The 20,903-nt window shown below is 52.2% G+C and overlaps 9 protein-coding genes across 9 annotated transcripts; 5 read left to right on the forward strand and 4 right to left on the reverse strand.

Moving 5' to 3' along the window:
• Positions 1–2,384: 2,384 nt before the first annotated feature.
• Positions 2,385–2,630, forward strand: Z520_04593 (uncharacterized protein; the record flags this gene model as incomplete). The annotated part of the gene is made up of 1 exon (XM_016775098.1): positions 2,385–2,630. One exon carries the CDS (start codon positions 2,385–2,387, stop codon positions 2,628–2,630), a length of 246 nt encoding a protein of 81 aa, XP_016634078.1.
• A 1,757-nt stretch (positions 2,631–4,387) lies between these two features.
• On the reverse strand, positions 4,388–5,795 carry Z520_04594 (uncharacterized protein; the record flags this gene model as incomplete). Its single annotated transcript, XM_016775099.1, has 2 exons — positions 4,388–4,588; positions 4,665–5,795. 2 exons carry the CDS (start codon positions 5,793–5,795, stop codon positions 4,388–4,390), a joined length of 1,332 nt encoding a protein of 443 aa, XP_016634079.1.
• Positions 5,796–6,483: 688 nt separating this feature from the next.
• On the forward strand, positions 6,484–7,090 carry Z520_04595 (ubiquitin-conjugating enzyme E2 2; the record flags this gene model as incomplete). The annotated part of the gene is made up of 3 exons (XM_016775100.1): positions 6,484–6,525; positions 6,614–6,678; positions 6,742–7,090. 3 exons carry the CDS (start codon positions 6,484–6,486, stop codon positions 7,088–7,090), a joined length of 456 nt encoding a protein of 151 aa, XP_016634080.1.
• A 593-nt stretch (positions 7,091–7,683) lies between these two features.
• On the reverse strand, positions 7,684–9,315 carry Z520_04596 (uncharacterized protein; the record flags this gene model as incomplete). Its single annotated transcript, XM_016775101.1, has 2 exons — positions 7,684–8,616; positions 8,683–9,315. 2 exons carry the CDS (start codon positions 9,313–9,315, stop codon positions 7,684–7,686), a joined length of 1,566 nt encoding a protein of 521 aa, XP_016634081.1.
• Positions 9,316–9,675: 360 nt separating this feature from the next.
• Z520_04597 (uncharacterized protein) lies at positions 9,676–10,368 on the reverse strand (the record flags this gene model as incomplete). Its single annotated transcript, XM_016775102.1, has 2 exons — positions 9,676–9,906; positions 9,976–10,368. The coding sequence occupies 2 exons, from the start codon at positions 10,366–10,368 to the stop codon at positions 9,676–9,678; spliced, it is 624 nt and encodes a 207-aa protein (XP_016634082.1).
• A 779-nt stretch (positions 10,369–11,147) lies between these two features.
• On the forward strand, positions 11,148–13,210 carry Z520_04598 (uncharacterized protein; the record flags this gene model as incomplete). Its single annotated transcript, XM_016775103.1, has 3 exons — positions 11,148–12,103; positions 12,169–12,374; positions 12,447–13,210. The coding sequence occupies 3 exons, from the start codon at positions 11,148–11,150 to the stop codon at positions 13,208–13,210; spliced, it is 1,926 nt and encodes a 641-aa protein (XP_016634083.1).
• A 1,145-nt stretch (positions 13,211–14,355) lies between these two features.
• Z520_04599 (uncharacterized protein) lies at positions 14,356–15,535 on the forward strand (the record flags this gene model as incomplete). The annotated part of the gene is made up of 3 exons (XM_016775104.1): positions 14,356–14,637; positions 14,761–15,130; positions 15,195–15,535. 3 exons carry the CDS (start codon positions 14,356–14,358, stop codon positions 15,533–15,535), a joined length of 993 nt encoding a protein of 330 aa, XP_016634084.1.
• A 1,304-nt stretch (positions 15,536–16,839) lies between these two features.
• On the forward strand, positions 16,840–18,700 carry Z520_04600 (uncharacterized protein; the record flags this gene model as incomplete). Its single annotated transcript, XM_016775105.1, has 4 exons — positions 16,840–17,236; positions 17,333–17,631; positions 17,696–17,808; positions 17,956–18,700. 4 exons carry the CDS (start codon positions 16,840–16,842, stop codon positions 18,698–18,700), a joined length of 1,554 nt encoding a protein of 517 aa, XP_016634085.1.
• Positions 18,701–18,959: 259 nt separating this feature from the next.
• On the reverse strand, positions 18,960–20,851 carry Z520_04601 (uncharacterized protein; the record flags this gene model as incomplete). The annotated part of the gene is made up of 6 exons (XM_016775106.1): positions 18,960–19,160; positions 19,243–19,398; positions 19,464–19,859; positions 19,920–20,416; positions 20,483–20,715; positions 20,766–20,851. 6 exons carry the CDS (start codon positions 20,849–20,851, stop codon positions 18,960–18,962), a joined length of 1,569 nt encoding a protein of 522 aa, XP_016634086.1.
• Positions 20,852–20,903: the final 52 nt, after the last annotated feature.

Genomic DNA, 20,903 nt, shown 5'->3' on the forward strand with positions numbered 1-20,903 from the left:
AAGCGTGTCTTTTCGGATAGCCAGACGCGGCTACTCGTAGAAACAGCCCATCCACCCTCCTTGTGGCTCGTTTCAAGTTGGTGGAGCAGCCATTGCAGCACAACCCTTGGAGTCGCCTGAATGGATGAAGCCACACCATCACCCGCAATTCTTTCGAGCACACCCCTGGCAGTTTTTAGCGACGAGGGATCTGCCGCGCCCGTGCTCACGGTCGACGCCTCAAGCGCGTCTTGTTCAGCTACCGTAGACGGGCATGTGAGTGCTGCGTGTGGCCAGCCATTTGGGTCGAACCAAAGCAGCACCAATCATGGTTGGACTTCCGGTCCTTTCGAACTTCTTGCGGATGGCTGCCCGAAAATACGAAGTAAGGGGGAGGCCGCAGTACGTACAAGATGCAGAGTCCGGTTGCCAATTCGTCGGCATCGGCCTGCCACCCTTCCCTTGGTCTTGCTGCCTTCTGAGGTGTCCGTTTCGAAGTGCTGGCTACTATCCACCGACTCTCCACATTGGTCCATCTTTAGGCATCCGACCATGCCGATGGTGTCGTCTTGTTCCTGACGATCTGGAGCCAGGATGAGGGGTGGCGTGGCCAGGAGTTCGTGGCTGGGTCCAATCCCATCTCCAGCTTCCCTCGTGCCCCTGGCATGGCGCAGGCATCCTGCCTTGTTCTTGCTGGCAATGGCTGGAGGTGACCCCCTTAGTGGCTATTTCGCAAAGGTCAGTCGATCCCGTCGCTTTTTGCTCTTTCGTGCGTTTCAAACTCCTCATTCATCGTTTTGCTTTGTTCCCGTTCATCGAAGATGGACATGTTCCTTCTTTTGACCGGCTATCTGCATCGTCATCATCCGCACTTTCAATCCACTCGGTGGTGGAGGCGGATTGTGTGTCTGATGGTCGAGATTTTCGTCCCGCTCTTGCTCTCGCTCTCGCTCTCGTTCGCTTCTTCTCCGTTCCTGCATCATGTGGCTCATTCTCAAATTGATCTGTCCAGATTGGCAAATCCGCCATCGACAATGACGCTATGTTCCTTTCATTTGCATCAAGGCCCTGGCCCCCATGGTTTATGGCATGGTCCAAGCATTAGGGCTGGCAGTCGCGAGCTAGGCCCCTCGTAATGATTTCAATCCACCCAAGGCCGTTAGAACTACTTCGGCCATCCTGTCAGAAGCGGGAAGCCTGGAAAGAGGCCAAAGGCAAACTTCTGGATCCTTTATCCACCTCCGCTCCCATTGAACGATCTCCAGAGCAAGGGGAGTCGTCAACTATCATTATTGGTCCAGGCATCTTCCCTGCACATGCATACACTTTTTGCTGCTTCTCCTCTCTCATCACCCGGAACCTTACCATCTACTTCTTCAGTACTGCACTCTGTACAGTTCGTTACTTTGACCTGCTGGTTCTTGTTATCCTTCACCTTCTCCGCTTCAGCCGGAGTTCTCTTCACCCCGACATTTCTTGTTCTCGTTCTTGTCCCTCTGTGATTCACCATTCTCCCTGTCCTGTTGAAGGGTTTGCGATCCTATAACTCTCCTGTCACATTCCAAATTCTTTTCTCTGACAGGCGTATCCTTGGTCATCACGGCAACAATCCGCAAATAGCCTTGAAGACTGTCTTACACCGATACCGGCAGATTTGGCTTCAACTCTCCTCACTCTTCAGACGTCTCGAAGGTCCTTTGAGCGCCGTGTCAACTTTCTGCCCAGCTAAACCTCAGACATCTCGACATTCTTCTGAGTTAATCCTGTTACCAGATGTCAACGTATCAGTCACCAAGTATATTACCTCACTTCTAACCCTGTCGCCGAGAGCGCTCACTCTCCATTGAGTGGTCTACTACACCTTCAACGTGACCCGATGTTCCCTGTCCCTGTTGCGGCACGTCATCTTTCTTCATGAAGACTCTTCTCAATGATACTGGTTTGCCTCTTTGGGTGTACATCGTCATAATTGCTGTTGGTTCGACGCTCCTCTTGGTCACCACTGCCGTTGCATTACGATGTTGGTTTCTGCGTCGAAGGGCCAAACAACGGAGAGAGATGGACAACCTCACCGGGCCTCTTCGCCGTGTCACCTTGAGACGAGGGCGCATTGTCCCAACTTCACAGCACCTGTCCTTGACGGGCTCCAAATTCGGCATGAGGCAGTTTGGGATGCTGGCAGATAACGAATCGGCCATGACGGGTAGAAAAAGTCCTTTCGAATGGTGGAGCACTATTATGGACAGGTCACAGTCCCGACAGGATCAGATGTCTCAGATGGAGACTGCTTCGATAAATACTCGACCTGCGTCTAGGGCCACCACCATCACAGGCAGAAGGGAATTGTTCAATGCTACTCCCGTCCAGACCCCCGAAAAGGCCAAAGAGGCACCCACGACAAGAACATGGGAAATAACAATTCCTTCACCAACACCATCGCCATCACCATTGGGACCGAACAGGAACACCAACTTTTCCAGATCGTTCAGCAACCGCGGTGCTTCTTCGCCCGTCACGCAAAGATCCCAGGCTACCCTTTCTCGAATATCGGAACGTTCGCCTCATCAGTCTATGATCAGTGCAGCAAATGGGCCGATGATATCGCCATCAACTCGCTCTTCTTACCATTCCGCAATAAACCCTCTCGATAGCACGCCTCTGGCAGGACAGTCACCACGGCTCGATCCGGCCACTCCACGGGAGCAAGTGTCCCTTACAGTCCCAGTTCCAGGTGCTCGATCCTTGAGGACATCCCTCACTTCCCAACATGACCGTCCCACTTCTTCCAGCCTAATACCCTTGTCCAATAGACCCAATGGACAGAGCCCCTCACCAACGATGGCGTCTCGTCCTTTCGAATCAAAGGCGCCGCAGTATCCAATGCCCCCCTCTGCTGCCCGCTCGAGCCCTCGCAACGTCCATTCTCCAGTCTCCAGTTCCTTTTACCGGCAAGTGAACCAATCTCAGTTCAGTCTCTCTCATCCTGGCCAAGAGAGCAATACAAATTCCCCGGCAACGTCGACTACACATCTGTCTCGGGTCTCTGTCTCCAGCATTGGCCCCAGCGGAATTATCTACGATACCCAAGTCCCTCATTCACATTACCGGACGGAATATTGGTCTTCGAGAGCGGACTTACACGATGTCTCTTCTCTCGCACGAAATGTTTCCACACCTCGGTTGGCTCACTCGTCCCCACACCCAAGTTCAGATCAGAACCTGACACAACAAGACTCCTCTCACGACCAACATACGGAGCAAGAGAGAGAGAACATAGTGGGAATCGTGACAGTACCAGGGAAGAAGAGCACTAGAGTGCTCAGAAAAAAGTCGTTGAAGAGAATGCAAGTCGCCAGCTCAGTTGCGACATAAAGTGGTGGCTGAGCTTTGGAACACGGGATTCAATGGTTTTATGGGTGGTAATATGCTGATTCTTTTCTCACTTTTTTGGGAGCGGCGACGATCTTTTTGACGACACACTATGACCCAAACCTTGAGGATATTGCAATTCTCAGGGCGCCGAGACGACCTCTTTCTGCCTTGACTCTTATACCCAGCATACGAACCTTTGAAGGTCTTTTTGTTTCAGATCCCGGGTCTGGAATCTGGGACATTATCTGAGACTTCTTGTTCCATTTGTTAACATTGGGCTTGCCCATTGAGATTTGAGGTTCGCCTCCCTCTCTGTATTTTCGGACACGAAAGGAAAAAACATAAGCCATTCGCCGCTCAGCAGCAGGCGAAAATCTATTCTACTTACTTGAGGTACATACATAGCCAAATTGCAGAAATTGTGCCGCGATAACTCCTCCTCCATATGAAGATGATCGACCTCCTCCTGGCTCCAGATAGATAATGTTGCCGACCTCCTCGTGAAACCATCCAGGAGAGGCAGGGCTACTGTATAATCCCCCCCTTGTACAGCATTAGTATCGAAAACGCCTTTTGCGCTGCGGCCAGTTCTTCTCCTACGAGTGTCGAGCAAGTAGGTACCTAGGTAGTAAGCGAACGCCTGCAATCAGATTGGGATTTTTGAGAGGATTTTGTCCTATGGAGATTTTTTTCCGGCGCAATTCAGCAGCAATTTGTAGGCGATGGATGATGGACCTATGTAAATGTCAAAGCCGCAGATTGTTCATGCCGATATATGTTTTTGGGAGTCCCTCCAAAGAACAACGTGCTGGGCTTTCATTCATGGTGATGATATAATACAACGCCGGCGCAATGCCTGCAGCACCTAGACAGACGTCTGTCCGTCCTCTTTCCACTGGGTAAATCCAACCACTGAAGCAAACTCAGCTTCACCCCAGCTGTCTTCCTCCTTTTCGGGATCAGATTCTTGCTTTTTGGACTTTCATGCTGCACATCGCACATCAAAAACTTTCACACTATATACGTTGCTGCAACCTTAGTCGACGTTCTCGATCCGTTGCACAACGATGGCGGTTGCTGCACCACCACCGTTGCAGATGGCGGCACATCCATACTCGCCCGGCTGCAGCTGATGCAGCAAGGTGGTCAAAATGCGCGAGCCCGAACTACCGAGCGCGTGACCGAGCGAGATGGCACCACCCAGCATATTCACCTTTGCATTCTCCAGACCCAGGATCTGTTGTGAAGAAAGAGTTAGCCAAAGAACGAAGGCGCTGGGATGTGATTTTCGAAAAAAGATGCACACAACGTACCTGTTCGTTTGCTTTGATGACTGCCGCAAATGCCTCATTGAATTCCCAGATTGCAATGTCGTCCTTGGTAAGACCGGCCCTTTCCAGCGCTATGGGTACAGCCTTGGCGGGCGCGATGGGAAAGTCCACGGGGTCGATGGCGGCATCGGCGGAACTGACAATGCGCGCAAGCACACGGCTTCCCTGGCCATATTCCCGAGCAATGTCCTTATTGCCCAGCACCAACGCGCTCGCACCGTCATTGAATGTTGACGAGTTTGCAGCTGTTACTGTTCCTTGTTTCGGGTCCTTTACAAACGCGGGCTTCAAGGTGGCGACCTTGTCCTTCTTGAGGTTGTTGTAGCCTTCATCTTCAGAGATGACGGTGTCACCCTTCTTCCCTTTGACGGTGACGGGGACGATCTCATCTTTGAACTTGCCTTCTGCCCAAGCCTTTTGTGCCCTTTCAAAGCTTCTGATGGCATATTCGTCCTGCATTTCTCGGGTGATATTGAACTTCTTAGCCGTGTTCTCAGCGCAGTTACCCATGTGAAATTGGTTATACACATCCCAGAGGCCGTCTTCAATCAGCCCGTCCTTCAGTTGCATGTGTCCGAATGGTGGATTCTGCGCTGCTCTGGGCAGATAGTAGGGCACCCGAGACATATTTTCCATACCGCCTGCCACTTGCGCCTCCGCCAAACCGAGTTGGATATTTTGCGCAGCAATAACCACTGCTTTCATCCCGGAAGCGCAGACCTTATTGATTGTTACGGCCTCAACCGTTGGTGGCAAGCCGGCGAACATGGAGGCCTGCCTGGCTGGTGCTTGACCCATACCCGCTGCAAGTACGTTGCCCATATATACATCTGTGATCTTGGAAATTGGAACTTTCGACTTCTCAATGGCAGACTTGATGGCCACGGCACCGAGTTGCGGGGCGGACATGCTGATGAAGCCACCGTTGAATTTGGCTGTCGGCGTGCGCGAGGCAGAGAGAATGTATGCTTCGCCGATCTCTTTATTGCGAGCCATGGGGGAGGTAGCATTGGTACTCATGTGGCTGCGCATCTGGGACAGACGGGCGCCTGCGCTGGTGGTGGAAGAGGCGCGAGACGCCACGCGAGCAGCGGAAGAGGTGAGGGAAGGCATCTCGGCGGTGTTTGGGGTTTGAGAATCCAGGTTGGGCACGGGCTCGAACAGGGTTATATAGCTATGTGGCAGTCAACTGCACATGTCAAGTCTTGTTGGTCTGGCTCGAGCGGGGAATGAGGAGCAGCGGCGGAAGGGAGAGAGAGGAAGTGGACGAAACAAATGTTTAACGAATTCGCTCGAGCTTGAGGTAGAGATGCCCTACTAATCAGTCAAGACCACAGGGGCGTTAGGAAGAGCTTCATCCATAATAAAAGACCGGGAGGCAAACCTGGGCTTCGGTCTCCCAAAGACCATGAGGTCCCGGATCCGGTGTTTTCGAAGAGCGGAAGCGTAGCGCTGCCTCGGCCGCGGCGTGGACGAACTTCGGAATGATTTCAAAGTCACGTGATATCCAGATTACTGCGGAGCATAGAGATTTCCCCTTTCGCTAGGGTGGAGTGTTCACCTGTCACTCCTCGAAAAGCGCGAAAGCGAATCGGACGGCGGGCAATCCACTGTCCTGGCCTCGCCTCGTACTTGAGCGCCACTCCGTCTTCGCTGCCCTTCTATCTTTCAACCTCGCGTGCGTCCTTCCTGATCACCCTGTCTCCTCCACACACCGACTTACTCACGAATCTGCAACAAGGATCAACTCTCAACTAACTTCCCCATCCTTTGCCCAACCTCAAACCCAAGATAAACCACCATGTCCACCTCCGCACGACGCCGCTTGATGCGGGACTTCAAGGTACGCAGTTTCGCCCATATACATGGGAATATGGTGGTTTAACTCGACGCTCAATTTCCCTGTGAGTGCTGACCCGGTGCTCTTATAGCGTATGCAAACAGATCCTCCCGCTGGCGTTTCTGCCTCTCCAATCGCCGACAATGTCATGACCTGGTAAATTCCTACCCCTCACCGTTCCAACCTATCTCCAGAGACAACTTCTCACAGAAAGTTCAGGAATGCCGTGATCATCGGCCCTGCAGACACCCCGTTTGAAGACGGCACATTCAGACTGGTCATGCAATTTGAAGAAGCCTATCCCAATAAGCCCCCGGGGGTCAAATTCGTTTCACAAATGTTCCACCCCAACGTGTACGGCACTGGCGAGTTGTGCTTGGATATTTTACAGAACCGGTGGTCTCCAACCTACGACGTCGCCGCTATTTTGACATCGATTCAGAGTCTCTTAAACGATCCCAACACGAGCTCTCCGGCCAATGTTGAAGCAAGCAATCTTTACAAGGACAACCGGAAGGAGTATACCAAGAGAGTGAGGGAGACCGTGGAGAAGAGCTGGGAAGATTGAAACCAGTGGAAACGATTTCCAACCAGATGAAAGACTTACGATTGGCCTGTTGTTTTTCAGCGACTGCATCAACACACGGATGGGCCGGCGTTGGGTTGGGACCGGGCATTTTCTTGTGTCCGAAGCGGGGAATTTTATTGGAACAAGTGCGACGTTGGATATGGAACAGCAGGAACATCACAAGGTCTCGTCAACATTTGATTTGCTTCGGATTAGCGAAGGAGTTTCTGCCAGGGATTTTCCTCTCAATAAATCAGGCTGGACGGCCACGCCCGAGCAGACAAGTTGCTCTTCGTTCTGCAGGCTTTGGCTACGGTCAAGCCTCATTTTCGCCACATACATATGCATCGGCCTTGATCAAGTATGTAGCTGCACGATACCAAGCTTATTGACTGTATTTTCACGTTCTTGCTTTCAGTCCACATAATATTAGAGTCAAGAGACTCGACCACACGAACATAAGAACATGTGGACACGTGGACAGGCTTAATTCATTTATAGTCGTGTCACATCCATCGTCGGAAGGCCGTTGTCAATATATATCTTCTCTCTATCCAATTCATCGCATTCATCCTTCTTATCCATCGCATCTTTCACGCCAAGGCCCCCATCGGATCCCACAGTGGCAGCACAGTTGGCTCGCCTTTCAAGACATCGCGAACCTCCTTGGCCACAAAGCCCGGATCCACGACCACCTGGTACACGAACTCGTCCATCCATTTGTCCGTCATGACAAAGTAGCCCTTCTCGCCGGCGCTCTCGCCCCAGGAGTTCATGACGCGCCAGCGCACGCTCTTCCCACGGCCTTTCCCATCATCTTCCATCTGGACACCCGTCAAGACCATGGCGTGGGTCATTGCGGACTCGCGGGCCTTGAGGCGCTGAGATTTGGAGAGGTTGAGCGAGATGTTGAAGGCGAGGCCGTAGTCGTACAGGTCCGGGTCCATGATTCCGGATTGGGAGTTTGAGAATTTGCCCACGTCGCTGCCGAAGAAGACGGGCAGTCCCGCGCGGAGCATGGCGATGGCCGCTCGCTTCATCGTCGCCATGTCCACGTTGACATAGGTGATGGGTCGTCCCCCGACGACGTTGCCTAGGCGAGCGACGGTGAGGAGGGACATGTATTTGTTGCGCGGATCGTTCACTAAGCTGAACATGCGGGCGACGTCGGCGCCACCCAAGCTCCTCACCACGCTTGGTGCGGAGAGTGATTTGGCGAGTTCGAGCGGCGTCATTGCCAATTTGTGGTACTTTTCGTCCTTGTCGTAGAACTCCCACGTGAATTTCTCGTCGGGTTTGGGCGGCGGGCCCAGCATGAGCGTGAGGATGCAGTGGATTTCACGCATCATCTTGGCTTTTGCCAGCACCAGTGAGGATGACCTCGCGGTGTGGCTGTTGGCCGGGACTCCGTTGTGAACAAGAGCGCGCAGAGCAAGACCGTCTTCTCGCAGTTTTGTGGTCAGGATCGATCCCATGGCCGAGGAATTCATGGCGTTATAGCTGTCCGGGTACAACTTTTGCGGAACCTGATATTACCATAATTGTCAGTCCGCATGGCTCCGGTACGAGCACTGTCACGGGTATTGCCTTACCAATCCGTATTTCTCCACCAAGTTACTTGCCATATCCCACTGCCCACCATCATTCACGGGAGCGCCCAACAGCTCCTGAACCTCCCTATCTCCCAGGTCCTTGTCGGCCGTATCAATCATTTGTTCCAGGAACCAGTTCGCCTTCTCCATCTTATCCCAGAAGAACAAGTACGACTGACTCAGTTCAAACTCTTTCAGGTTGTGCTTTTTCATTATCGGGACACGTAACACATTGGTCGTGGCGAACAGCCAACATCGTCCGGAGGAGCGTTGGTTCGTCACTGGTGACCCTTCAAACGGAATTTTGACGTTGAACGTCTGCGTGTCGGGAAGAGTTGCGACCTTGTTGCTGATGACGGAGCGGATGTCGTTGGAGAGGAGGGCGTTTAATGCGAGGCGGTTCTTGGGCGAGGAGAGTAGTTCTCTTTCCCATTCTGCGGCGGCTTTGATGTCGAGAGACGGGTCGGTTGAGTAGCAGTGCGGGATACCTTTCTCGGCGTCGACTTGGACATAGTCGTGGTCGGTCTCGACCTGGGAGAGCTTATCGCGTGTTCGAAGTGATTGGAGTTGTTGGACGAGGATCTTCTCGACAGCGGGCTCATTGAGGGTAGAAGAGCTCTGCGAGTTTCCCATTTTGACCGCGACTAGGAGGAGAGATCCAGTATGGGGGAGAGCAGGAGTATCTTATAATAATCTTGTTTCTGAAGAAGTGACTTGGGATGGGATGAAGAGCGCAGCTATGGCGGGGGGGTTGGAAGATCAATGGAGCCTGGCACCCACCGGGCGCCTTGGTAGATAAGCGATAAGCCGAGACACGGGTTCACGTGCTGATCCCGCGAGGCTGACGCTGATCCCCAACTTTCTCCACAATCTCAACACGGTTGTTGAACGCGTCCGCAATATTTGATATCTAAGTCACTATTCAGACCATATGATCTAGGAACAAAAGGATTCTTTGAATCCAATCAGTCGCCGCGTGGCCCTGAAACCATTTCATACGAGCAAGTACCCTAGGTAACTCAGGAGCCCAAACAGGAGCCCGCCTGTCAATTGTTCATTCCCGTCCACTCTCGCCGCAGGATTGGAATTGGGATTTGCGCTCGGGGTCGCGGAGCCGACGGTGACCACAGAATATGATACAGAGGGAGCTGGAGTTGTGGAAGGGGTCTCCGCAGCTGGAGTTGCAGTCGTGCCTGCCTCGGTGGAAAACCCAGAATCCGTGAGCTGAAGAGTGCAACTCGTTAGCTGATTGTACAGGTAGTAGAGCAGTGGGCACTCCCAAAAAGTACTCACCAAAGTTCCCTGAATGATATTCCCTGGCGTGGCCGAAGTTGTCGCCGATGCTGATGACGGCGAAGAAGAGGTGACTTGTGCATCGGCTCCAAACATCGTGCAGAACCCCTCCAAGGCACTGGCGTCGCTGGCGATGTCGGTATCGACAGTGGCATACTGTGATGCACACAAGGAGGCCAAGTCGTCAAACTCCTGAGGACCCCAAGTCAACGTTGAGATTTGGCTCGAGCAGAGACAAGATGCCTGTGAAGTCGCGGGGAGCAGCGTAAAGCCGCTGGTTTCTGCCTGGCACAGTGACATGACATCGACCAGAGCTTGACAATAGTCGAGAGATGTGGATTGCGCAAGTACGGCTGACACGCCAAACGCGAGGACGAGAAGATGCTGGGCCATGGCTGGCAAGGCTGAACTTGAATGAGTGTTCCGAATAAAGCTGAAGCAGAGCCAGAGCAAAGCAAATCTAAATAGACCCTGTGGTTGACAAGATCTGACTATTTTTAAGAAAAGGAGTTGGAAAGAAAATTCGTCTGGGAGAATTGGCGAGACAAAAGCAGGATGGACATGCCGCAAACCTTTTATGTTCATGCGGTATAGAGCAGCGCTGAGGAGAAAGACAGCTAGGGTCTTCTGAGGTCACACGAGCCTCCTTTGCGTCTGTGGTGGCTGAGAAATGAGTCCGTTCCAAGCCTGGGCCTTGGGGGATGTCTTGTCCTGACTCCTGGTAGGACACGAGGTGGGAAACTCTGAAGCACCCTACCTCTCAATTTAGGCAGCACAAGCAAATTTCTACGGCCAATTTAGGACACGGTGACAGCTTGAGCCCTTTTATTGAAGCTTGAAGGTTCGGATACGAGAATCGAGGAGGTGGCGTTGCTCTAGGCACGGCGAGAGGGTTCCAGGGGTAAGGCTGGACTCGGGCTATATCGACGTCAATTTCAATTTTCCGAGCCTCGGCGTTTGCTATCTGCGATTCAGCCTCACCGGGGAAATTGCATAGTTCTTTCCAAAGAGTCCAACGCAACCAACGCTATGCGGGATAGTAGCCTTGTGACGTCTGGCCACTCGCAGATGGTAAGTATAGGTGCTGTGTCAATCCATGCGTTGGCTCTCAGCCGTTTCCATTTGAACGCCCTCTTTCCCAGAAGTCGAAAATCAGACACTCGCTCGAAACAATGTCTACTGATACCGGACGCATTTATACTGGATCATGGGTCAACCACGCCAAAGGTTCAATCACTGGAGCGACTCTGACCCTTTCTAGTTCACAGGGAGCCTTTTTGGTAGCTTTTCTCGGTGTTTTCATAACATTGGTCGGATCGCAATTCTGGGTTCTTGTCAGTTTTGCTCTTCATCAGCTGAATTGCACCAAGACATACGACGGCCTTCAAAAGCAGCATCAAGTTATCCTGAGAAATAGCGGCACCTCTGCCGGCGCTGCATATGAATTGCTCCGTCTCCCTTTCTACTGGTGGCGACGAGAAGACCAGACACAGCGAATAGAAGATGCCCGGCTGTGGCCCTTCCTGCGACGCTCATGGGTTTTGTCACTCTTTCCGCTGCTGTCTTTCGCCTTGTTTGCTGGAGCTGGAGTGCTTTCATCTCAAGTGACCAAGGCAGCGGGTGATGAGTTGCTTGTCTCGGGATCTAACTGCGGACAGTGGAATTTCAATCCGCAAGCGCCAATGAGCTCATACGTGGAAAAGTCTCAGAACGAAAGTCAAATTGCATACAACTATGCTCGCGAATGCTACGGCGGCTCAGTAAGCTCCACCACCTGTAATACCTACATGCATCAACAACTCAAGTGGTCTGAGGATCGGAATGCCAACTGCCCATTCGAAAGCGGAATGTGCCTGCTAGGCGACACGGCAGCCCTGAAGCTCGACACAGGCTACATCGATTCTCACACAGTGTTGGGCATCAACAGCCCAAAAAGAGATCGTATCGATTATCGAAGGGTCACGACTTGTGCGCCATTGAATACTTCTGGCAGGATACAGCCGAATAAAATCAGTGGCACCAGTATTATCTACTATGACTACGATTTCGGGCCCACGAGTAGTAGCAACGTCACATGGACGTATTTTGAGGTTTTCTCCAGCCTAGGAGGTCTTTTGTACTCGCTCGAGTAAGTTCCAAAGCCCAGATGACCAGGCAACCAGGACTGGGGCATGACTGACTCCATCCATCCAGTCAATGGGCCAACGAAGCTGGTGTGGCCAATCAGTCTTGGTTTCCGGACCCTGGCCTGGCTCAGGCAGACGCAGACATCACGCTCTTCGCCATGTCAGCCAACAACGTTGCGTATATCGATCCTGTGACAGATCCTTTCTTTCAAGCAACACACCAAGTCCAGGTACAAACGTCTACGGGCACGCAATTATACTACAAAGCGAACGGTTAGAGCTTTAAACCTTTCACACAAACTATGTCCGCCGAATATACAGGCTAATTCCCAACTGCTTCAATAGACTATGACGAATTCGTTCACTTTGCCTCTTGTGTCGACCAGCATCAGCTTTGCGACCCTAATATTAAGCCTCCCAAATGTACAGCTCTTCACGGGTGGATGACTCTACAAGCTGCTATATTGAACTTTGCATGGACCACGCCTCGTCAGCTGGCTACTGCTTTACGTATTCAGCAAGTCTTGCAGTATTCGTCCATGTTTTACACCACATCTGGCCGAGGGGGATTAGTTTTGCGTGCTTCGGAGAAGGTTTCCCAAATCATCAGCGCAGGTCTCCCAAGCAATCAGTGGATGATCGAGATGTCAGATCTATTTGCGATGGCACTTGCTCGACTCCAGCACGGCATTGTAGAGTACGCTACTGGCCCTACTGATATTACGGAGGGCATGATCGTGCAAGGCCCCTCAGACTCGGAAGGTCAGGCTCTCTGCTCTGCGCAGATGGTCCGAAACACGGGCTTGTACTCGAATTTCTCGATCCTCGGCCTGAGCCTCATTGTGGGAATTGGAACGGTCATCATAATTGCCAGCATATTCGTTGAATCCATTGTCGACGTCTTTCGGCGCCGTCGGCGTTATTCAACGGTCAACAACTCTGTTGACAAGAGCCAACAATGGGTTCTAGATGGCAAATTCCAGCTCATGCGGCTGGCATATGAAGGCATTGGTGTGGGGACATGGGTTCGGACAGGGGAACATGTTCCAGTGGTGAAAGAAGGAGGACAAAAGATATTCAGTGCATTTGAGAAGTCGGGAGGTGCGTGAGCCTCTGCTGACAAGTCGGATATTGCCGTCCATCTCAATGCGGATTGTGATGATGCGGGCCAAATAGCTGACAGGTTCTCGATGGTGTCAATTGAGAAGTCGGTTGCTGAGGTTTTATACGAATGCATGACTATTTTACCTTCCTTCTCTGATTGCTGCCTCTCATAGTTCATGCCAATTACCTTCAGCAGCTTGATGGTCGTTTTACAATGCTTGAAGAGGAAGGCGGAAAGTATGAAGGATTTGCTCTACGTTACTACTGTTGTCGACATCGATGGCCCTTTCCCCCGGTTCTGCTGTCTTGGGAGCGAAAGTGAGAGTATTTACTGTACTTTTGAAGGTTGCCCGAAGACCCATGCGTCCTAAGATACAGGGAAGGACGGATTGCCTGGGCCGACTGAATGAGTCGAGAACACATTACCTGGCTGAAGAAGTGGCTGATCTCAACCTTGTACGAGGTAATCTTGCAAGCCCGGTTCAAGCAAGATCACGTAGTGAGGGTAAGAGACACATGACGGGGAAATCTAGATGTTGACATTCGATTGGTGTGACCGATTTTCAGGGTCTAAGCGAGATCGCTGTTTGGGCTGCACATTGTGGCATGAACCATTTGAATTAGCCTAAACACGGGACAAACGGAACGATATTTCGTAGTGTCTTTATACGTAGGGAGCGATGTATCAATCGCCAGCTCATGCCCAGTGGGGGGCGATTCCCAATCCAGTCCCCGCAAATTACCTAAATAGGTCGCTGCACTAGTCCAAGAACAGGACTCTTGGCATCTCTTGGCGGCAATTTGCGTGTTATGATTGGTATGTTGGACTCAGTTGGCCTGGATTGAATGCCGCAGAAACGGCAGTCCATATGGCCCAAAGAACATGCAAAAGATGGAACAGCCGCCTATGAAGCAGTAAATGACAGGGCGCAGCTCACGTTACTTGCTCCCAATGGCTCGAACTAGACTGAACTCGATGAGCATCACGAGAACACTCACTTCCGATGCCATTTGCAAAACAGCCCGACGGCTTCTGGACTTCTCCTGCCCTGCGAGCGATGTTTATCATGTCGCGCCTGTAACCTAGCTTGCTCAAACCTGTCATCTTTACTCTCTAAGTCTTGCGAGTTCGATGACAGTTTCCTGAAACATGGTCAAGCTCCAAGAGGTCGACTCGCACACGCATGTCTTTCTTGTGGATTTCAGCTCTCTTTGCCCATCGTCTCGCTTCGAACGGAGGTCGGCAATCAATAGCCATGCGGCCAGAAGAATGCTCTTGAAGCGATGGCAGTTGCGGAGGGAGCAGATGAAGAAAAGTGGCGTGTCGTTATTGACGTGGCAGGGCCTGGTCCCAAGGTGGCGAGTCAACGGAGGCAAATCTCGGGTGACGGGTGCTGGGTCTTTCCCTCTCGATATGAAGTACAAGACCGACGTAAGTCCAACGCTGAATACCTCCAGCATGTTAACTTCTGCCTCCCTATGATTGTTCGTTGCTGTGTGCTGCTACCTCGAAAGAACAATCCTGAGTCCTGACACAAGCGTTCCTACTTGGCAGGATTCCAGCAGCAGACACCAACCGTCGGGCAATGCAAAGGGTTGCCTCGCAGGATTGGAGCTGGCACAGAAATGCTCTCCCAACAGCTTTAGTGGTCGATGCCACCGAGAGCGGTGTCGCTGCTATGGATCTCCAGAGGCTCAATCGATTGACGACCGGGTTTGTGTCCCAGAAAGCTCCAGTGGGAACGACGATAGCTACTCGAAATCACAGGAGCTATCCCTGAGCCACCAATCCGCTGAAGCTGTGCGTGATCCGCAAGTTAAGGCAGAGCCAATGCCTATATTCGATCCAGAGGACCATGATCCATCTGATATGCCTTCTTATCCATTCAACAGCACAAATGGTGAACCCGAGGTATTTGAATTTTGTGAGCATATATTCCTCGAATTCTTGGTGGGAGCGCTCGTCATAATTAATATCTGCTTGGTCAGTTCGCAATAGGGACTCGAATATGATCTGTGGCCATGGTCCAGCAACGCCTTTGTGGTACTTAGAACTGGTGGCGCATCAGTTCGCCCACGACGAAGCCGTCATGCACCTGGTCCTTGCGCTCTCCAGCTACGCTTGGTCTAGTTTGCTTGGGGGAGATGAGCACTACGAGGAAACCGGTTTGATGCATATGACACAGGCCATAGCGTTCATCGTGGAGAAACTTAGGCAGCCACAATCCTCGACTTCAGACAGCACTATTCAGGCGGTAATGCTCATGGCGGCAATTGAGGTGAGATCTCCCACCGACTTCCAGCTCTACATCCCAGTTGGCTTGTTCTAAAGTATAAGTTTCTCTTCCAGGCCCGTGCAGGGAATCTAGAAGGTTTTCAGATGCACGTCTTCGCAGCGAGCCTGATGGTCAAAATGCGGGGAGGCCTAGACAAACTCAGCCCCATTTTGGTATGGCAAATATGCTCGTAAGTAACTTGCCTTCTCTGGCACTGGAGCTTGATGCTCTTGCTTACATGCCACGCTCGTACGGAGGAGCGAGCCAAGTATCTACACAACAACAGGTGTCGAGACTTTTGCTTGCACAGGTCGCCATTCCGGCTCCTTCTTTCTGCATAGCCGGTCATATGTTGCGATGGAGCATGCGGCTTCCAGCAGAATATCACCATCCGCCAAATAAAACGTTGAAGAGCTCCTGGAATTTTGTGATCCGCTTGATCTGCCCACTAGCCTCTACTTCTCAGCGCGCGTCACAGAGTTTCTGTGATACGCAGAGCGATTTCGAGAGCTCAGCCCAGCGAGGACTCTGCTGCTGGTAGATCAATGTGGCTAGTTTCGTCAACCGTAGGATTGCTCTCCTCCCAGCTTGGCGTGGCTTGAAACGACCCGTGGGCATAGGATCAGGCCAATATATCCGTGGTATGATATTGACCCGGTGGGCCAAGACGCCAGCCAATGTATCTTTGCATGACTGACACCAGCTTTTCGACCAATTTCTTAGTAAAGATTCAATCTGTTCAAACGCCCAGAGGTTGTGCCTCGCTAGTCAACCTTGGTGGCCTCCTTGGCTCTGCTGACATGATGGTGAATGGTGCAGAAAATGCTTATTAAGGTCTTGGAATTTTAGCCACCACATACGCAGTGTCTTCGGCGTACAGTTAAGCTTCCGATCGTGTTGAAGTGGCATGAGAGGCTGACCAATGAATATCTCATCAGCAAAACCCTATCAACAACGCCTGGCTCAGTTTTGAGAAGCTGCCAAGGAGGTCAGACGGTACGTCCGGCATGGAAGCGTGCTGCGGAACTTGAAGCCCTACAACTCCAATACACGATGCCAAGGTCTCTAGAGAATTGCCGGCGCCTTGCAACCTAAGCTGGAAGGGGAAGCAGCATGTAGGCACGACCTGAACCTTGTCTATTTGGTTTGGAAACCTATTTAGTCGATGGTGTCTTTCAACCGGGTCTTTCGATCGGCGACGTATAAACCACGGAAGCAACGAACTCCGCCCTCCAACACCTTCCCCCCTTTTACCATGCGTCACTATGCGGAAAGTCATGTTGGAACTCTTTCTATCTCATACGGACTATGTACCAACAACACCCACATAGGCTATAACATGAGCAGCCGACCTTGCGATGGAGCCTGTTCAGCTATGCTTTGTCGAGGGCCGTCCACGCCACGCAACCCAGCGGGACAAAGAACTGGTCGACGCGACAATCCGAGCGCACAATGCAAGAGTCGCTCACGCGAAACGAAGCAAGGGTACCGCGGCGCATTTATCAGGACGGCAGTCAGCCTCGACTGGGCCGTTGGTTACTCGATTTCGCATAGAGCCATCGTCGGGGCGTGATCGGGACCGCGGGCAAAGGGACGACGAGGAAGCCTTGCAACGAACTCAAGATGTTGCTCATGCGGAACAGAGGGGCCGTTTTCACAGCAAGAGCTGGCTATTCGCCATGATGAAACACCGGCAATGGATGGATGCCATATGGACACCGTTCTCGCCTCATGTACCAAGGCACATTGCAATATGTAGGCATATTTTGGTTCTTCCTTGGCCCCGATTCTACATTCATGTGTATGTCTCTCTCTCTCCCCCTGTTGTCTGACATTGTTTGTTTCCCACAGACCAGCAGATGATCGTCCCCACCATCCAGCTCGCGTTTGAGGTCTTCCATGTCCGCAACACCCACAACTACGAGTTCCTCCTGTGGATGACACGACCCACGACGTCAGGCTACCATGCCGGAGCGGCTGGTCTGCAGCTTCTCTACGACCAGCAAGTCTCTCCCGGCTGTCGACAGACTCGCCAGTGCCTCTCCCACAAGGTACAAGCGTCTGCGATACTGAGGGAGACGTTGTCTCACTCCCCGACAAAAGTACCCGACGATGAGCTACTTGTGATCCTGGCCCTTGCAACTGTAGAGGTAAGCAAATGAATTTCAATCCCCTGCGTCCTTTCACACTACTCGCGCTAAAGATCTGAATTAGAGAACTGTGGACTTGGAGGTTCACCAATATCATCTCGAGACCTTGTCCAAGATTATCACCGCTCAGGGAGGCATGCACCTGGTGGCTGATCACCCTCAATGCACGATTATGCAGTAAGTATCCGTATGTTTTCTTGGTTTGAACTTGCACTACGCACAGTTGTAGTAAAGTCAGGAGTTAAAGAGTCCACGGCTGCATTATGTATCTGTCTATCTATCTATCTAACACGGAAATTCATCTTTTTCTTTTTTGTTCCCCAGGTTCGACGCATGGTGGAGCCTATCCACCGGTCTACGATACTTTTCCTCACCACCGGCCCTTCCACTCCAACGACCCGAAGACACTGTCGGGAGCCGATTCCGGGACCAAATCCACAAAGTACCCTCGGGGTTCCACTGCTTCATCCTCGCCGGAAAATGGCCCACCAGCACGGTCGAGATCCTTGTGCGTCTCGCGTATGTCTACGAACGGCAGCGACGGGGTAAGCTTGCGCGGGACCCCGCAGGACGCATCATCGGCCTCCCCAACACGGCGGGCCTGCCGGTCTGGCGCACGTTCCAGGAAGCGTGTCCGGCCCTAGACGCGCCGCACACGAGCCGCGAGAAGCTGGTCGCCCTTGCGATGGTGCTTTACTGCGGCATCGGCTTCGAGACGGCGCCCGTGTCGAGTAATGGCGGGCTGGCGTCGAGGGGGCAACTGACTAGGATCTTCACCACGGATGAATTGTCGCGCGAGGACGACGACGACAACAACGACGACGACGACGACGAGGGAGAAGAAAAACCCTTCCTCTTCTGGGTCTGGATGGTCACCATTTGCGCCTGGCACAACGCCTCGGGCAGCGGCTTCCTGCCACCTGGCATCGACCTGCTCCGAAGACTGCGCCGGCGGTTCAGGGATGTCAAGGACTGGGACGCCGCGGGGGGTATCCTGGAAAAGTTTTTCTGGAACGGCACGCTCAGCGAGCTGTGCAGGCCTAGGTTTGAGGCTGCGATGGATATGTAGATATCTATGTCTATATCTTGATCTTGATAAGGAGAATCAGTGTATCAAGGGGCTTAGCGGATCAAGCAGATTAGGACTGAGTAGTGGTATCAGCCGAGCTAGATATTCATGTATCTACGCTAGAACAATAGATACTGTAAGATCCCTGGTGAACTCTGAACAGATTTGCAGCATTGTAGCCAGATGTTTTCTCATCTGTGGTGTGGTGTATAACACACGCCAGAGGCGGATTGTAACGTCCTACACAAAATGGGAAACTTCAATCGCCCGCAGATTTCGTCGTAATGATCTCGGAGTGCGTAACTTCAGCCTTCGGCTCCTGGGCCTTCACCGGCAGAGCGACTCCTTCATTTTCGATCGTTGTCAGCAGCCGGCCCGTTCCATGCGTCTCGTACTTCTTGAACTGCCATGCGTGGAGCTTGGCCGCGAACAGCTCGTCCACTTCTTCCAGAGACCGACCCTATTCATGCCAGAGCGCGTTAGCACCGAACAGGTGGATTTTTTCTTTTTAAAAAAGGTCCGCAGCAAAAGTTCCTCCTTACCTTGAGTTCTGGGAAGAACAGAGCTCCCCAGAGAGTGGAAAATAGTGCAACAGACCCAAAGATCCAGCCAATGTTGACGCCCATGCCCGGTAACAGGTACGGTGTTACGAAGGTGACTAGAAAGGCAGCCACGACATCGCAGACTGTACCGAATGCCTGTTCATCGGCTTGTCAGATTGAACTGCCGGAAATTCGAAAAGCATGTTCCATCCACGACTTACCATTATCTTCTTCCTCATGCGCACTCCTCCAATCTCTGCGCCTGTCAGGAAAGCACAGTTCGAGGCGGAGATCCGACAAAAAGCAGGAAGTATCATGAAGCAGGCGACCAGAGTATAGGTCTCGTTGTGGTTCGGATTACGGATCAAACCTAGACCTGAGGCGAGGTAGAGAAGGAAGGTTGCCACGGCACTGCCCATGATGAATAAGGGACGACGTCCAGTAATGTCGAAAAGAAAAAGCCCTGCCAGACATCCAACGACCCCAATCGCCCCGCCGATGATGTTGTAGGTGAAGGACATGGAGCCTAGACCCTGTTGTACATAGAATGTAGGAGCGTAGGAGAGGACAAACTGGTTTCCGTTCATTTGTTCCAGAACGAACAGTGTCGCGCAGATCTGTTTGCGCACGCGAGGTTAGCACTTTTAGCGCACAATGGAGAGCGAAACGCAACGCACCCAGGTTCGTCTTAAGTAGTTGCCGCGGAAGATATCCAACCAAGACCCACGCTCGTTGGCCCGGGATTCTTCGATCAGGTAGTCGATAGCTTCCACTTCGGCGGCCGTGGCTCCGTTGTCGACATCATGCTTCGGTCTGATCTTGTCGAGGGTAGCTTTGGCCGCTTGCTTACGACCCTTGAGGACAAACCACCGCGGAGATTCCGGGGTGAAAGGCACCAGGACGAGGAACGAGACGGCAGGAACGAGCTGGATTCCCGTTGGGATCATCCAACCTTTCCGCGTTTCTGTGGTCGCGTATGCCCGCGACAGTCCGGCCCCCAGAAGGTTTCCGAGACCTGTAACAGCCATGATTGAACCAGACAAAAGACCTCGTGCAGCTGCGGGGGCTGTCTCGGCATTGTAGGCGGGCACAACGTTCTCGACCAGCCCCACGGCGAAGTAGGCCACTATACGGCCGACAGTGAACTGTGCCCAGTTGTGTGCTGTCAATTCGACTGCATACGATCTTAGCAAAGCCCACAACGATGAAGGTTTCGACTCCTGCCCATTCAGAGACTTACTAATAACTCCCACGATCTGAATTGTTCCGACCACATACATGGTTTTCTTGTAGCCAAGAGTCTCGATAATCCTTTCCACCAAAGCACAACCAAGTATCTTGCCCGTCCATGGCAATGAGTTCATCAACGATTTCCGCGTCGGTGACAGCTCGAACTTCCCCTTGGCATTCACGGTTCCAAATCGGCTCAAAAAAGACGGAAGGGCTTGCAACGAACCAAAGGAGCCGGTGTCACTGCAAGCAATTAGTTCAAGCCTCATTGGACCGGTGTAAGTGGAACCTACATGCCGAACATCACGGCCCCGAGAAGAAAGACAAAACAGTTGAAAACTAGATAGGGCGTTAACTGATGCCATACCTTGAGCGCCATCGTGGTCGAGACCCGGCGGGGAGAATGTGTCGAATGCGGGTATCAGTGAAAT

This window comes from Fonsecaea multimorphosa, assembly GCF_000836435.1.
Source record: "Fonsecaea multimorphosa CBS 102226 unplaced genomic scaffold supercont1.7, whole genome shotgun sequence".
Taxonomy (NCBI): Eukaryota; Fungi; Ascomycota; class Eurotiomycetes; order Chaetothyriales; family Herpotrichiellaceae; genus Fonsecaea; species Fonsecaea multimorphosa.